Raw genomic sequence first — 17278 nt, forward strand, 5'->3', positions numbered from 1 at the left:
AGCACATTCAGTTCAGCAGTGCAGTGCTTCAAGGGCTCTTCCTTACCATTGGGGTCAAGGAGAACAAGCACCAGAAACACAAAGGCAGCAACATAATCGGAGTTCTTGCTGTTGGATTGGATCTGATAAAAGGATCAGTGGTATGTGGCAAAGTGATCACCCTTTATCTCTGGAAACCAATGTGGTGTTATTTCTGTCTAGGCAGAAAATTAATTTAATTGGTTTGCCTATGGAGACTGACAGAACTGAGTTAGTTGTATGAATACTTCAGGGAGAGTACTATACAGCCTTAAAACCACTTGGTGGATGGCTTCGTATGGGACATCATAACCACCTGTTGTTCTTTGCCATTGATATCGTGGATTTTAAACATCCTTTCCCACTGAGTCATTCTTATATGTCAGTGGTTTTCAACCTTTTTTTTCATTTGCAGACCCCTAAAAAGTTTCAAATGGAGGTGCTGACCCCTTTGGAAATCTTAGACAGTCTGCGGACCCCCAGGGGACTGTGGACCACAGGTTGAAAACCACTGATCTAGGTCATCATGTCTTGTAACAGATGAAACATGCAGGGTGGGATGTTGAATCGCCAGTAGTGGTCTTCGGATTCCAAGGCTGAACAGACACTTTACACTCCATTTGTGTGGCTCTAGAAAGGGTGAAATGGGCTTTCTCCTCAACAATAGCATCCAAAAAGTCTGTCATTACCATTTGCCAACAGCATATATGGTAACATACTGTTTAGCCCCCTCCACGAATCCATTTGAAGCACAGCTTTGCCTTATTGGCACAGAATGTGGGCCTTACCCTTGCAGTGGCTGTGGTTTTCCCTGTGGCTCTCCTTCCATGATGTTCAGGATATTGGATTGTTATACAGAGTTGAAAGAAAACAGTTTTGAAGGTACTTACTTAATCTTAGATTTTCTGCTTCAGGGCTTCGAGACTGCTTTAAGGCAGCCAGGTCTTGCCTTGCTGAGCGAACTTTTCTGAAGGCAGCAGCCCTTCTTTCTAGTGATGAACAGCTGATATTCCTGTTTCTGAAATGCCTGCTCAGTGAGGAAAGGCAGCAGTAGTCACCTGGCAGCAGTGAGATAACCGCTAGCTGTCTTTCATTCAACATTTAATTAGTATGGGTTGCCAATTGTCCAAGTCTTTGGGCATTTTTTGGGTGTTTGTTTCGATATTTTTAAACAAAGCTCTTCTGTGGCTCCTATGCTAAAGAAGTGTGAGACCTGGCAGGACTCCTTCCTTTTGAGAGGGTTTTAGAACTCTGAAACTAGGAGGAATTCCTAAAGTATTCATAACACATGGCAGTATCCCCTGGCCAAGCTGAGCTGTGCTGGTGCTACTTATGGGACTATGAAAACATTTCCCACTAATGGATTAAGCCCAATGAGTCAGAATTAGGAAATTAGTCCCTCTAGAATATTGCTAAACCATAAAACCTGTTAGTAGCATGGATGTGTGGAGGGTTGAAAATCATTTGGCTAAGAAAGGTCTAAGGCCCTTGTTCTCTTCAATGGAATTGCTCCAGTCTGAAAAATGATCTAGGACAAGCAGTCACTGCTTCATATTTCTAAAACAACTTCATAGCAATAGTCCAGTGCAGGCAAACGAATAAAAGGAAGAGCTGCAACTGCTCCCTTCCAGAGGCCACACTGTAATAGCTGTTCTGTTCTCGGTCAGTAGGATAGATTCTGATCTCACTTACTCTGGTGTTAATGCCAATGAAATCAACAGAATTACACTTACGGTCATTATTATTAATACAATTATTTCTAATGGTGTCCAAAGGAGCTCTAGATGCCTCTCAATACAGATGGAAAACATGGTCCCTGTACCAAACAGCTAACAAATGTGAGGGACTAGGAGATGACAAGACAGTAGAGGTGGGGACAGGAGTAACTTCAAACAGATTACACAATTACTCAATGAGGTGTAATACACAGCATGATGGAGCAAGGAAAGTGGGAAATTTATTATAACTATAGTAAATTGATCTCTTACTTGGGTTTAAACCTGGAGTAACTGAACTCATAATCTGGCCCATTATCTCCAGTTCCACTTGACTGTTTCTCCAGATGCTGTCATCACTACTACACTGACTGCTGGTTTATTTTCAGATTGCACCAGTGCTATCAGTCTGCATTGAAAGAAATAGTAAACTGCAAGTGCTAGATTTTATTGTGGATTGTTTATGAAAGTGTGTGGCTTGGAATTTATAAAGAATGGAGTTTAGTCTTTCACAAACCCCACCCATCTTGTTTGAACAATACAATAACTGACCTAATAGCATCACTTGCCTGGGGGAAAAAAAGATTCTTTGAAATAGCCAGAGACCCTAAAACATGGAGCAGGTGGGATTAAGGGTGCAGGGCAATTTTCCCTTTCAGTCACTTTGGTTATCCCACAGTATGTGCATTTATGAGAAACACTTTTCCTCATGCCGAAACATTTTTCTACCTTGTTTTATTCTAGGTACAGCACAAAGGACTCCAACCAAAGTGCCAATCAGTTTGCTTTCACCATATCCTCTTTTTGTGTGTGCGCGGGGGGAAGTTGGGTTGGTTTGTGCATGAAAGCCACCACTGTTTGATGATAATCTCTGGGAGCTGAAGCAGCAGGAGTAGAGGAGGCTTAACAAGAAAACTGATTATTGTTTCTTACTCATATTTGCAGTTTGGGTTGTATAATAATTTCTGAGTATACCCATTGTTTTGTTTTTCATCTAGACCAATGTGTCCACTCCTGATTCTCACCATTGTCATTTTAGAGAAACCTCCATTCTTTCCTTAGCCATGTTCTCTTTAGATAGATCTCTTCTGGCAGTAAGAGGTTACAGACAAAGTTCACAGTGCGGTTGGCTCTCATGCCTCTTCTGGCCTCTTAAGATACCAGTCTATGAGACTGTAGCTATGAAAATCTAATCTCTCTTTGTGTTGTTCTCCCCCCCCCCCCCAGGTGTGTATACATTTCTTTCCAGCACCTTGAAATCTTTGGAAGAGAAGGAGCATATTCATCGTGTTCTGGACAAAATCACAGATACATTGATTCATTTAATGGCCAAGTCGGGTCTCTCTCCAGATCAGCAACACAGACGACTGGCTCAGCTCCTCCTCATACTCTCACACATCAGGCACATGAGGTGAGAGAGTGCACATGCAGCCTTCTTCCATTGTACAAGGCAACTATGCAAAGTTCAGCATTCAGGGAAGGTTTTGCTCTGTTGATAGAGCCAGATTCTGATAAACTCATGTTGAATAGTAACTTACTCCACAAGTGGTCTTTTCCTTCATAGACTACTTGTGGGGCAACATGCTAGTCAGTGTGAATGAGGGTGTCACAGTGTGGCCCATAATTCTGAAATACAAACAGCCCTTCTGCTTAATATCATGTGGGAGGGGAAACTGTCCCTAACACTATTTGTTTCTTGTGCTCTTTATGGTTCCTCTGCTTCTGGTGTCACTATACTGCAAATGGGTCTGATGGTGGAGGCAGGACCTGATTGTTGTTGTGTTATACACAATGTCTTATTCTGTTTATAACATACCGAGGAAATTGCAACAGTATATAACACCCCAGTTCTGCAACCCCTACTCACATTGATAGGGACAGGCAATATCAAAGTAGGGGATTCAGACTCTATCTCCATGATTTTTAATAATAATTAACAGAGGTGATGTGTTTGAAGAATTTAATTTACTCTTAGTCTAAGCAAAAGGTCTATAAGATAAGAATAGCCCTACTGGGTCAGACCAAAGGTCCATCTATCCCAGTATCCTGTCTTCCGACAGTGGCCAGTGGCAGGTGCCCCAGAGGGAATGAACAGAACAGGTAATCATCAAGTGATCCATCCCCTGTCGCTTATTCCCAGCTTCTGGCAAACAGAGGCGAGGGACACAACCCTGATCAATTCAGTTATTCAGTTCTTGAAGTGAAATTGGGCTCCTATACCTTATAGCTGAAGTGTTAGAAATCTGACAGTTCTAAACAGTTCTAAACTGTTTATTTTTAAGGTGCCAAAGCACACTGGTTGGCTGGTGAATGGAGTTAGGGTTCCTTCATCCCACTACATAAGTGGCATTTAAAATAGTGGCAAGCGTCACTAAAGTTACAAATGTGGGTGGTGAAAGGGTCAATAACAATCCCTAATTTTTTTTCCTCCCAGAACTGATCTAAACGTTCAGGCAAAGAGTGGTGGTTTGGTTTGGTTTTTTTGTTTTTGTTTGTTCTTTTTACTTTTGTAAACTTTTAAGTTATTTTTCTTGTTATGGTAAGTCTGACAATCATTGATTTGGTAGTTTATGGGCTGGATACACGATTACCATTAAAAGCCAACACTTTGTGGGGGAAGCTGTGATATCTTAGGTATCATTGTGTAATAACTGTTGCCAGATGGTGGCTTTTTAATGGCAATCACTATAAATATTATGGAGTGGCATCTCATTATGGAGTGTCCTCTGACTTTGTTTTCATTGCAATCCACAGCAATAAAGGGATGGAGCACCTATACAACATGAAGTGCAAAAATGTAGTCCCGCTTTATGATTTATTGCTGGAAATGCTAGATGCTCACCGATTGCATGCCCCAGCAGCCAAAAATGCTCCCCAGATGGAAGAAGAGAATCGGAGCCAGTTGACAACTGCATCAACTTCATCACATTCCTTGCAGACCTTTTATGTAAACAGGGAAGATGAGAATTTGCAAAATACAGTATGAGCGTTCACATGTTAAAAAAGCCTACAAGGTTCTGAGAATCCCAACAGCATACTACCTAGTTCATACATCACTTTAGCTAAATTGCCACACGTGTAAACACTCCAATAGGCACCAGTGATTTCCAGTCTGAGTGTTCATTGATCACTTGCTAAAATCCTTAATGGAAGAGGTTTTGTTATTATGGAGGGCCTGCAAGGATGGGAGGCCCATTTAATTTGAAATGGCTCTTATTTACCCCATGCATTAATTAGGGTGAGGATTCCTGGAGTCTTTATCAGCACAAGATTTTGTTGACTGTTTGCTGGGAATCATTTGAGCCTGGGCCCGAGCTGAGTTTGAGTAATTGATGTTTCCACTGAAAGGTTGAGTGGCTCCAGGCTGAGCCACAAGGAAGCCCCACTAAAGACTGCCTAGTTACATAGCTCAGTTCTTGGGAGATTCCAGCCTGTCATATTCATACCGTGACAAAGTGCTCCTTTCCGAAAGTAATATTGTTTTAAAATTTCCCTTCCTTGCTGACATCAGCAGATGTTTCCCCCTTCATGAATACATAGAATTTATATCCAGTTGTGGTTATATAATCCAATGACCATACTGGATTGAATGCACTTAATCTTCTCTTATCTCAGTCCTGGGGTGGGTAGTACTTTGATGGGAAGCCAGCTAGAAAACGTGTGCCTTTCTGTGGATGTATGCCATTGCCTTTAATATTAATAAGTGTTGTCAAACTCTATTCAACTCACCCATCCATTTATTTTGAGGAAGCTTTATGGCTTGTGTTCTATACGAGGTCAGACTAGATGATCACAATGGTCCCTTTGGGCCTTGGAATCATGAATGTATGTAATTCCCACTGACACTAATAGGAGTTTAAACCACTTATGAAGGGCATCTAATAAAGGGGAAGGTAAACTCTAAACTTCCCTCTACTGGGTACCATTAAAAATTAGGCACTTACCACCCTTTCTAGTATCTCACATTCTAATTAAAGAGAATACTGCAAACATTGCAATAAATGATCATTTCTAATGGTCCCCACTGCAACAAAAGTAGAACTCCTTGTATGCTGATAAACAACTTGTGGTAGGGAAGAACAGACATAGAGAGGGACAGTACAAGTTTACGCTGCAAGGCCTAATATACCCTCAGGCATGTGCATCTTGACTTCAGTGGGAGTTGGCGGGTGGGGAGGGAGGATGTATATATCAGAACACAGACTTTAGTTCTAAATCTGCAGGTAACTACTAGCTGCATGTGCTGTATTTTTTCAGAATCCCTAGGAAGCTGGTGAGCTCTCAACTTGTGAAGCGCTTTCATCTCATCTTAATTTAACAACCCTCTTGCTAATGCATATCACTAGTTTCGTTTCCAGTAGACTCATTTTTTTGTGAATATGATAAAGCACTTGTCTTTGTGCTTATGCAGAGAAAGAATTGGTATTTCTTTGCAATTCATTACCCAAAGGCCATTGGGGGCTCCTAAGTGCCTTGTCCAAAATGTACACATTTGTATTTTCATTTTGTAGCCATTTTTTCGTGTTGAGAAAATCTTGGTGTACTGTATATTATTGACATAAATAAGCAGAGGTGAAGATCTGAATGGGCCACAGGAATCTTGTACCTAAGTTTAAAAGACAAATGTCACCCAATTGTAGCCCAGAGTTGCCCATCAAATATAGTGTGTTAACAACTTCCATGTTCTTTATTATAAACTAGACAGAGCTCCTCTAAACTTCACATTATTTAAATTAATGGCTCCTTCCTTGGTTCTCCCAACAAATAAGCACACTGGGTCAAATTAATCCTTGGATGAATTTAAATAAATGAATTTGGGCCATGGTTTCTGATACTTTAGCCATGGTGAGTAGCACCCTCAGCTGCAAATTGTCCCACTGAAGTCAATGAGCCTGCATATGGGATAAAGTGCTACCCAACATAAGGAAGGGTATCAAAACATGGCCCAGACTATTAAAAATAATTTGACAAATAGGGGTGCACACCAGCAACTTGGGATTCTTTGTTAGCCTTGTCCTTTGCAATAAGACCTCATTTAGTTCAAATGTATATTGTAACAAAAGCAGTGGGAGCCCAAGAGAGAAAAATGATTTCCCACAATACATACTTTTAACTTGGAGGCAATGTCTGTGATCGACATCATTAACTTGTTCAAAACTTAATTTTTTTCTTTAAATAGCACCTTAAATAATGTTATATGTAAAAGACGCATTGCTCACATATCAGACAATTGAATGTAGCCATTCAATAAACCCAGTTGACAAAGTCTATAATACATAAAACAAAATATGTTTTCATATGCTTTTGAGGTACCATATCACATATGTAGTTATCTGTGCCTGAGGCTAACTGATTGTTAGCTTATATGATGATTATATTTCATATATACTTTTATATTTGCAGTAGATAAGCCAGCACTAACTGAGACACCGAGTGCTGGATATGAAAAAGAAAAATAATATCCTGTAGAGACTACATTTGAGAAGGAAAAATATTCAGGGAAGCTAATTATGCTTTTACCAAACAATAGTAGAGCAGATGAACTTGCTTTGCATAGCAAACCTGTTGCCATTCAAATAACAATCATTTTAAGAAGTTCAGGGCACATGTGAAAGTAGTAATGTGAACTTGCTCATCTGATGATATCTGGGTTTCCAACAGAGTATGAAAGCCACTTCTTGTTTGTAGTGGACTTGATCTTGCAGACTTTGTCTCAGGTAAAACTCCTATGAAAGACAACAGGAGTTGTTCTGAAGTAAAAATAAAACAAACAAACAAACAAAAAAGCAGGAGCAATTTCTTGGTGTTTGTGGTGACTTTCCTGATTTTTCCTTTTTGTACATTTAAGAGATTAGTAGATTAGAAAACGTGTCACTAAGGAAGAAAGAATGAATAGCTTACATTTCTACTGATAATGCCAGGTCAGTATATTTTGCAGTGGAAGTGGTAGGTCTCATACTGGAGTCATGATCTATTTCAATAATTGATTACCGGTATTTTAATTCTTAAAGAGCTGTGCCAAAAATGAAACCAAACATCTAAGAATTAGAACTGTTTCCACCAAAAATCTTGCCCCTCTGAAGTCAATCTAACCATAGACTTAAATGGGAACAAGATAAATCCCTGTTCGTGTGTGTGTGTGTGTATATATATATATATATATATATCCTGCTTTTAAAACTAGGATGCAACCCAATTTAAAACTAGCAGGATTGTGTGGATGCAAACACTAAGATAGTGACAGCAGAATTAGTGTGATCAATTACTCTACATTATGTCAGCTATTTTGAAAGCTATTTACAAATATATTACATCTTTACAAACTGAATATTTTTATATTTACGAAGTTAAGACCAGGTCTTAATGCATAGCATGCGTAGCTAGTACCCAAAAATATACCACAATTTCAGATTGCCTTCAGTGATTTAAATTTTGGGTACCAAAAATTCATATTTCATTAAAAACCTTTTCTTTCTACTTGCATTCTCTTTTTTATGTTTTAATTCAAATGTAGATATTTTTTTATGTCCTAAAGGTTGTTTTCTAAGTGATTGTTGCCTTTGTGAGGGCACTTCAAATTTTGCACTGTCTGTAAGATTTTTTTTTTTAAAACGCATTTTTTTGCATTCAAATGTGCCTAAACTTTTAAAGAAATATATGCTGCCATATTGCAATCCCCTCTTCAATGAGTGCTCTGTATCCTTGCGCATCTCCAATAAGTAATCTGTTTTCATTAGATAGTGACCATCTGAGAATGAAAAGAAAGAAGTTGCTAGTCACAAAGACTTGCATTAAAAAGCCACTTTATGCTCCCTTATTGTGTGTGTGTATATATATAAAAAAGAAGCTTCTTTTGTGCACTACCTATTTTTTCATTGTAGAGCCCTTTAGTACAAGGCTCAAGTGCCATCATGTATTTGTTGGATTATTCTGCTGATGCGTATACTGATTTTGACGTCGTCTTGTTTTGTTAAAGTTTTGCTATGTTACATGAAACACACATGTAAACCTCTTTCGCACCTTGAAACGAATGTTACAGAAGACTTTAAAAAAATCCAGCAGCATACTTGACCTGTCCAAGATTTTCTCAACCTATTTGATGTCAAAATAAAGAATTAACTAAAACAAGGTCTGTTGGATAGTTTTTAAAACTGCTTTTTCTGCTTATTGGCTCTTGATGACTAGCTAGATGAGGGGTAGTCATTTAGATTTATAAAAAATGTCCCTATTACATTTATCTAAGTGCATTTGCAAAAACCACAGGAGTTTTGCCTTCATTGCAGGGAGAGAAGAGACCTCTTGAATTCTCCCATGGTACTACCCACTTCCAAAGGCCTTGCATTGCCTGTGTGCATGTATGTCTGTATCTGTTGAGTCAGGGCTGCTGCCAGAGCATGAATGCTCAACCTGCTGACTGCAGAGTCCTAAAATGTGGCTATGGGCTGCACCATCTTTGAGCACTTGTAGGCTGAAGAGAAACCCTTATGGCTGTGAGTCTTTTGTCTTTTTTTTTTTTTTTTAAATGTGACTCTGTTATTAGATGCCACTGAATCAGTCCTTGATGTCACAGCGTTTGGGCAACTTCCCTGCATAGCCACTCATTGAGCACTGTGCGGCACACTCACCTTTTCCAGAGTCAACAGGCATGACTAGACTAATCAAATAGATTGTGTTTTATAAGCGGTTAGTCATTTAGCATCTAGTGCAGACAAAGATAGTAATGAGTTAATCACAACCAGCGTATACATTTTTTTAAAGATCACTGTCTGTCTGCACTTGTTAACAGTAACAAGTCACCGGGACCAGATGGCTTTCACCCAAGAGTTCTGAAAGAACTCAAATGTGAAATTGCGGAACTATTAACTATGGTTTGTAACCTGCCCTTTAAATCAGCTTCTGTACCCAAAGACTGGAAGGTGGCTAATATAACGCCAATATTTAAAAAGGGCTCTAGAGGTGATCCCTGCAATTACAGATCGGTAAGTTTAACATCAGTACCGGGCAAATTAGTTGAAACAATAGTAAAGAATAACATTTTCAGACACACAGAAGAACATAACTTGTTGGGCAAAAGTCAACATGGTTTCTGTAAAGGGAAATCATGTCTTACTATTAGAGTTCTTTGAAGGGGTCAACAAACATGTGGACAAGGGGGAGCCAGTGGACATAGTGTACTTAGATTTCCAGAAAGCCTTTGACAAGGATCCTTACCAAAGGCTCTTAGGTAAATTAAGCTGCCATGAGATAAGAGGGAAGACCCTTTCATGGATTGAGAACTGGTTAAAAGACAGGGAACAAAGAGTAGGAATAAATGGTAAATTTTCAGAATGGAGAGGGGTAACTAGTGGTGTTACCCAAGGATCATTCCTAGGACCAATTCTCTTCAACTTATTCATAAATGATCTGGAGAAAGGGGTAAACAGTGAGGTGGCAAAGTTTGTAGATGTTACTAAACTGCTCAAGATAGTTAAGACCAAAGCAGACTCTGGAGAACTTCAAAAAGATCTCACAAAACTAAGTGATTGGGCAACAAAATGGCAAATGAAATTGAATGTGGATAAATGTAAAGTAATGCACACTGGAAAAAATAACCCCAACTATACATACAATATGATGGGGGCTAATTTAGCTACAACTAATCAGGAAAGAGATCTTGGAGTCATCATGGATGATTCTCTGAAGAGGTCCACGCATTGTGCAGCAACGGTCAAAAAAGCAAACAATGTTAGGAATGATTCAAAAAGGGATGGAGAATATCTTATTGCCCTTATATGAAGCCATAGTATGCCCACATCTTGAATACTGCGTACAGTCTCCTCATCTCAAAAAAGATATACTGGGATTAGAAAAAGTTCAGAAAAGGGCAACTAAAACGATTAGGGGGTTAGAACGGGTCCTATATGAGGAGAGACTTTTCAGCTTGGAAAAGAGGCGACTAAGGGGGATATGATAGCGCAGTGGTGGGCAAACCTTTTGGGCCGAGGGCCACATCTGGATGGGGAAATTGTATGCAAGACTGGGGCAGGGGGTTGGGATGTGGGAGGGGGTGCAGTGTACAGGAAGGGGCTCAGGGCAAGGGATTGGAGTGGAGGAGGGGTTAGGGGTGTATTATGGGGCTCAGGGAAGGGGGTTGGAGTGCAGGAGGGGTGTGGAGTGCAGGAGGGGGCTCAGAGCAGGGGGACAGGGTGCAGGAGGGGTTTGGGCTCCGGCCCAGTGCCGCTTACTTAAAGTGGCTCCGGGGTGGCAGCAGCGGATACCTGCCCTGTCCCCGGCCCGCGCTGCTCCAGGAAGCACTGCGGCCCCTGGGGGTGGGTGGCGGAGGGCTCCAGGTATCTCCCCCGAAGCTCCCATTGGCTGTGGTTCCCCATTCCCAGCCAATGGGAGCTGCGGGGGGCGATGCCTGGAGGCAAGGGCAACGCACGGAGCGCTCTGCCTCCTCCGTCTGGGGGCCGCAGGGAAATGGTGCCGGCCACTTCTGAGAGCGGTGCAGGGCCCATGGCACCATGAGGGGCAATCCCGCAGGCCAGATCCAAAGCCCTGAGGGGCAGGATCCAGCCCGCGGGCCATAGTTTGCCCACCCCTGTGATAGCGGTATATAAAATCATGAGTGGTGTGGAGAAAGTTAATAAGGAAAAGTTATTTACTTGTTCCCATAATATAAGAACTAGGGGCCACCAAGGAAATTAATGGGCAGCAGGTTTAAAACAAATAAAAGGAAGTTCTTCTTCACACAGCACACAGTCAACCTGTGGAACTCCTTGCCTGAGGAGGTTGTGAAGGCTAGGACTATAAAAGGGTTTAAAAGAGAACTAGATAAATTCATGGAGGCTAAGTCCATTAATGGCTATTAGCCAGGATGGGTAAGGAATGGTGTCCCTAACCTCTGTTTGTCAGAGGGTGAAGATGGATGGCAGGAGAGAGATCACTTGATCATTACCTGTTAGGTTCACGCCATCTGGGGCACCTGGCACTGGCCACTGTTGGTAGACAGGATACTGGGCTGGATGGACCTTTGGTCTGACCCAGTATGGCCGTTCTTAAGTGATGTTCAAACACATTTATTTCTGCAGTCTAGATTCTTTTACTACCTGGGAGTATTCATGCCTAAGTGGACTCTCAGGATGCCTCTTTACCAAAACCTTTTGGTAAAGAGGCATCCTGAGAGTCCACTTAGGCATGAATACTCCCAGGTATTCTACCAAGTATTCTTGGTATGAATACTCCCAGGTATTCTTACCAAGTATTACTAAGTGCATCCTAGTGAAGACAAGGTCGTTCGTGGTTTTCACTACCTGTTAGCAGGCAGGGCAGTGCTACCATTTAGGGAAACTAGGCGGTTGCCTAGGGCGCCAAGATTTGGGGGCGCCGAAAGCGGTACCCCCAATTTTTTTTTACAGCTTTCCTACATCCCCTCCCCAAGCGCGCGGTCGCTGCTCCACTTCTCCCAGGCTTGCAGCGCCAATCAGCAGTTTGGTGCCGCAAGCCTGGGAGGGAAGGAGAATTAGAGCGGGGGCAGCGTGCTCAGGGAGGAGGCGGAGCAGAGGTGAGTTGGGGTGGGGAGCTGCCACACGGCTCCCCGGGGGGGGGGAGTTGCCACGGGGGGGGGGGAGGTGCCGCGTGGGGGGCGCCTCAGGGTGGAGGGGTGGCAGGGAGCTGCCACAGGGCTGGGGGGGAGGGGCTGCAAGGTGGAAGTTTCACCTAGGGCGTGGGAAGGGGGTTGGAGTGCAGAAGGGGTGTGGAGAGCAGGGGGGTTGGGTGCAGGAGAGATGTGGGGTGTACCAGGGGGCTCAGGGCAGGGCTTAGGGCAGGGAGTCGGGGGGACAGGGTGCAGGAGGGCACCGGCTGTGTTAGCAGGTCAAGGTAAAGACTGCAGAGGAGCCTAGAGTGAAAACTCGGGTGTTATCTTGTGTTTGCTAATACCAGGTAAGAACACATCTTTTTCCTAGTGAAGACTTTACCCTTTGCAAAAAACATACAGGTATAGCCTCAAAATAATGGTGGGTCTCTGTGCACAATCACGGCAGCAAAATGTATATTAATTACATTCCATGCTGTGATTTTTTCAAAAATCTGTTTGCAGTGCTACTTCTGGAAGGGACTATAGGCTCCTCTGACTGTGAGCCTGTACATTCAGTAAGGGTGGGATTCACAAAGGTGTTTAGGTGCCTAACTCCCACTGATTTCAATTAATTTTGGATGAAATCAACAGAAATTAGGTGCCTTTGTGAATCCCACCCTATGGGTCTATCTTTGGATTATATTTATCCCTGCTGCACAATGCTTCATTTTGGCTTCTAAGCAATGTAATTTTTCACTGTACATAGACCAGCATAGGAACCAATAAGTGTATTATTCCTAGAAGATTATCAATAATTTGGTCAAGATCTGTAGCATGTTTTCTACGTATGAGTAACAGATCATTCTGCAAAAACAACAAAGAGTCTGGTGGCACCTTAAAGACTAACAGATTTATTTGGGCATAAGCTTTCGTGAGTAAAAACCTCACTTCTTCGGATGCATAGAGCGAAAGTTACAGATGCAGGCATTATTCTGCAGCTTGCCCAACATGATTGCATATGAGCTATTTGTTTTAAAAGGAAGCTTTGGGTCTTTGAGGGCCAGCATTGGGCTTTTCTAGCAGAAATGAGCAGTGGTTCCCCCCCTTTCCCCCCCCCCCAAAAACCCCAAAACAAAACATTTTATCAGTACTGCATTTAGAGATAAGAAAACCAGTTGTGAATAACCCAGCTCATTTAAAGTGCTTTTTATCAGCAGATCTCAAAACGATTTAGAAAGGAGATCAGCATCCCCATCCCTATTTTACAGGTGGGGAAACTGAGGCACATAGGGGAACGTAACTTGCCCAAAGTTGTGCAGCAGGCCTGAGGCAAACCTGGGAATAGACTCCAGCTTTCTTGAGTTCTAGTCCAGTGCTCTATCCACTGGGCAACACTGCCTCAGTCATTCCCCACACAGTCACCCTCACATATATGCCTTGGGGCACGTGAAAGATTTGCCAAAGATTTAGGTTGATTGCACATCTGTATGTGGTCAAACGCATAAGCCAACGGACATGAACTGAAGTAATATCTCAGATCACAGGATTGGCTCACAATCTAGCTGCACTCACTGGCAGCATCTAGTTTTATCTATCCGTTTGATCGATCTGACGCTATATTTGTAAATCACAAATGGGATGTTATCTGATCACTGAAAACTGTTTTAAGATTGCTAATTTGGTTCACACATTTCCAGGGCCAATCCAAGACATTTTCCCCATCAGTCTCTGTGGAGCCAGCCATGGTACAGCCCCCGGCCTTAGCTCCTCACTCACCAAGTCCTTACCAAGCTCAGCCCCCGCATTCCAGCCAGGGGCGGCTCTACGTATTTTGCCGCCCCAACCACGGCAGGCAGGCTGCCTTCGGTGGCATGCCTGCAGGAGGTCCGCCGGTCCCGTGCCTTCGGCGTACCCGCCACCAAATTGCCCCCGAAACCGCAGGACCGGCGGACCTCCCGCAGGCATGCCACCGAAGGCAGCCTGACTGCTGCCCTCACGGCGACCAGCAGGCCGCCCCTCCGCGACTTGCCGCCCCAGGCACATGCTTGGTGCACTGGTGCCTGGAGCCGCCCCTGATTCCAGCCCACCCCATGCTGCTGCAGTGTCACTCCCCTGACTCACCGGGATGTGGCAAGCAGGCTAAGACTGGGGGCAGGGAGCCTGGTGCAGGGGCTGTGGCCACAGCAGCACTAAAGAGGAGCAGGGCTGACCACCCCACTGCCCAGATGCTTACTCAGGTTTGGTTCTGTGCCCCCTCCATTGTGGCAGTGAGCAATGTTGAAACTGCCTCCCACCCCAGTGCATGGGGTGGGGGAATCACAGCACCACTCTCTTAATTTTTGCCCCCCGTAGCCTTTTCATTATGATGGAGGGGGCACAGAGCCAAGTCTGAGCAGTGTCCCCTCCCCCCATGCCTGGGGTCACAATGCCACTCACTCAAGTTTGGTCACATGGCCCCTCCCTCATGGTGGACAGGCCGTGAGGCCAAACCTGAGCTGGCAGTGGGGCAACCAGTGCTCCTGCTCCTGGCTGCTGGCACCAGACATGCCATGCATAGGGCTGCAAGAGCTACTGCATACCTCACCGACAGACCACAGCACAGCCAGGGATGTGAACATAACGGTCTGGAGCTCAGTGTCAAGCCCATCATGGTGCCAGTCCGAAATCATTATTTGAAATGTCATTGCATGTGGCTAAACCCTCCATTAATGCACAGTTAGAGGGTAGCTGGGGATGGGGAGGGCATCCCCTTGCAGAACGCTGAGTTGCCCAAAATCGGCTGAAGAGCAGGTACTGCACAGTTCAGAGTGCTGTCAGGGCACTGCTGACAGAGGGCAGCATTACAGCAATCCCATCACACACCCCCTTAACACCTTTACTCTGCCAACCCACAGTTGCTGAAATGAACAAGCCTGTCACCACCACCTTTTACAAACCATTCATGCTCATCCACAGCATTCAAGCTAATACTATTAAAGGACAGCAACAAAGGCTGCCCACCCCACCCGTTCGCTAGCATCTGCCATCTTTGACCTCACACTCACCTTTGGCACTGTAAACGTCAGGCGGTTCCAGCTCCTGCCATACACACCCACACAGCCAACCCCCAAAGAGAAAACCACATGTGCAGTGCTACCAACCCTCTCTAACTGTCCATAAGCACCCTGATTTGAACAGGTAATGACAAAAATTACTAATTCAGGTTTAAATCTAGGAAGCTGGGGGTCCAACAAACACAGTAAATAGCACCATGGCTGCAGGGGACGTTCTTCTCCGCTACCCGTGGTACATGTGCAGAGTGGGTCTTGTGGGAGGCAAGCGGTGCTCTTGGGTGGTGCACTGCTGGCATTGCGCCCAAGCAATAGGCTGCGTGTTGTGATCTCACTGCCCCATGTGGGCCCCACTGGACTACATTAACGTGTGCTAGGGAGCTTTCCTAGGGCTGACCCCTCCCTTTCTCCTTGCTTGGGGATGAGAGTCAGAGGTTGCAGAGAGGAGGGGGGAGCAGGGAGCCATCACCCCCGCAGCCATAGATGAGAGGAGTGGGGAGCGGTTCTGGTTTCTGGGGTTAAGGGGGCGGGTAATAGAGAAGTCCCAGTTTCTGCCCGGGGGTAGGGACAGGGAAGAGAGGTCCAAACAACTGCCCTCATTCCTCCTTATTTTTTTCATAAACATCCCTAAGAGTTTCAAAGCAAGGTTGATATTCTGCACGTGTACAGTTTAAGAACCATGTTGCAACCTTTTACAGCTCCCTTACACTCATCGCACAGAATACCAGCTCATTTACGCTTTCATTTAACATGTGAATCCTCCCGTAGTCCACCTCACGGCTGACAGTAGCCTGGGTACTAACCACCCCCCAAGCCTTGCTAATTCTATCACCTACACAATTCTACACTGTAATGATGTGTACCGGAGCCGGAGCATTCCCATGTAGCTCTTCCCATCGTTCAACACCTCAGAGGGTGCAAAGCATGGCACACCTCATATCATAAACAGCGCTGTCACACACATGTCTTGGCGCCTGTCCAACAGCTGTTCCCCAGCCCTGAGAAACAGTGAGGTGCCAGTGCTTGTACTGTTTCTAGTACAAATTTTCTAGTCAGCCAGGAACTCTCTAATGTTTTGTTTATTAATAGCGTTCCTGTTGTCACTGTAGCACTTATTCAGACCTTCAGCCAAATCAGAGCAAACTGCCACAGCGCCTGGACACAAAGTTCTGATGTGATCTCTGCAGCCCGCATGATTTCTGCCCAAGTGAAGCAGCACAATGTCCAATAACTCCCACCCTCTTAAGTCACCGGCTACACACTGCTGAGTGGGCAAAACGTGATGTCAATGAAGGTCACCTCTCCCCACTCAGATCAGCCTGTAGGCAGCAATCCCCATGTCATGGTGTACCCCTAGCTCTCCTGCAAACATCTGCAACCTTGTGATCCAGGAATTGCCCAGAATCCACACACTGGCAATGCACATATTGCTTTTCCCTCAGCAGTCAAGGTACCACCAGTCAGAGCTGCCCCTTGGGTAGAGCCAATTGAGGCGCCCGCTCTGGGCCCCACGCTTTTGGGGGGGGCCCGTGGGCTGGTGTGATTGGCCGGCACGGTTGGTCCTGGAAGAGATGAATCCGTCACTTCTTCCCCAGGCCCCTACTTTTCTCAAATAACATCAGTTATTAAAATCTTTATTGCACAGGTGTACAAAGATTTGATCTGGACACATCGGTGGCAGGGAGATCACCAACTGGCACACTCCTGCCAACTACCCAGCAAGCAAAGAGTGGCTGCACAGAAACCCTCCATGATTTTTTTTCTTTATTGGCACATCACACTGTATTCCATCCACACTGCACATCTATGCAAGCAAAGAAGTTAGCATGTGCTTAAAGGCTGGTCACAATTTGGGTTCCCCCAAAGACTTAGTGGGCGCCAGGACCTACCTTGGATAATAATTGAGTGACTGAGACCATTTTGACTTGCATCATGCA

General features: G+C 44.3%; 1 protein-coding gene across 7 annotated transcripts in view; it reads left to right on the forward strand.

Annotated features, from left to right (window-relative positions):
• Positions 1-8861, forward strand: part of ESR1 (estrogen receptor 1) — a 285413-nt gene extending 276552 nt beyond the window's left edge. For 6 of the 7 annotated variants that reach the window (XM_042846311.2, XM_042846300.2, XM_024110114.3 and 3 more), the window contains 2 exons: positions 2961-3144; positions 4488-8861. In XM_042846311.2, coding sequence (XP_042702245.2) covers positions 2961-3144; positions 4488-4719 — 416 coding nt within the window. In that variant the 3' untranslated portion in view covers positions 4720-8861. 7 annotated transcript variants of the gene reach the window in all.
• The last annotated feature ends 8417 nt before the right edge of the window (positions 8862-17278 follow it).

Source organism: Chrysemys picta, chromosome 3, assembly GCF_011386835.1.
Source record: "Chrysemys picta bellii isolate R12L10 chromosome 3, ASM1138683v2, whole genome shotgun sequence".
NCBI classification, from domain to species: Eukaryota; Metazoa; Chordata; order Testudines; family Emydidae; genus Chrysemys; species Chrysemys picta.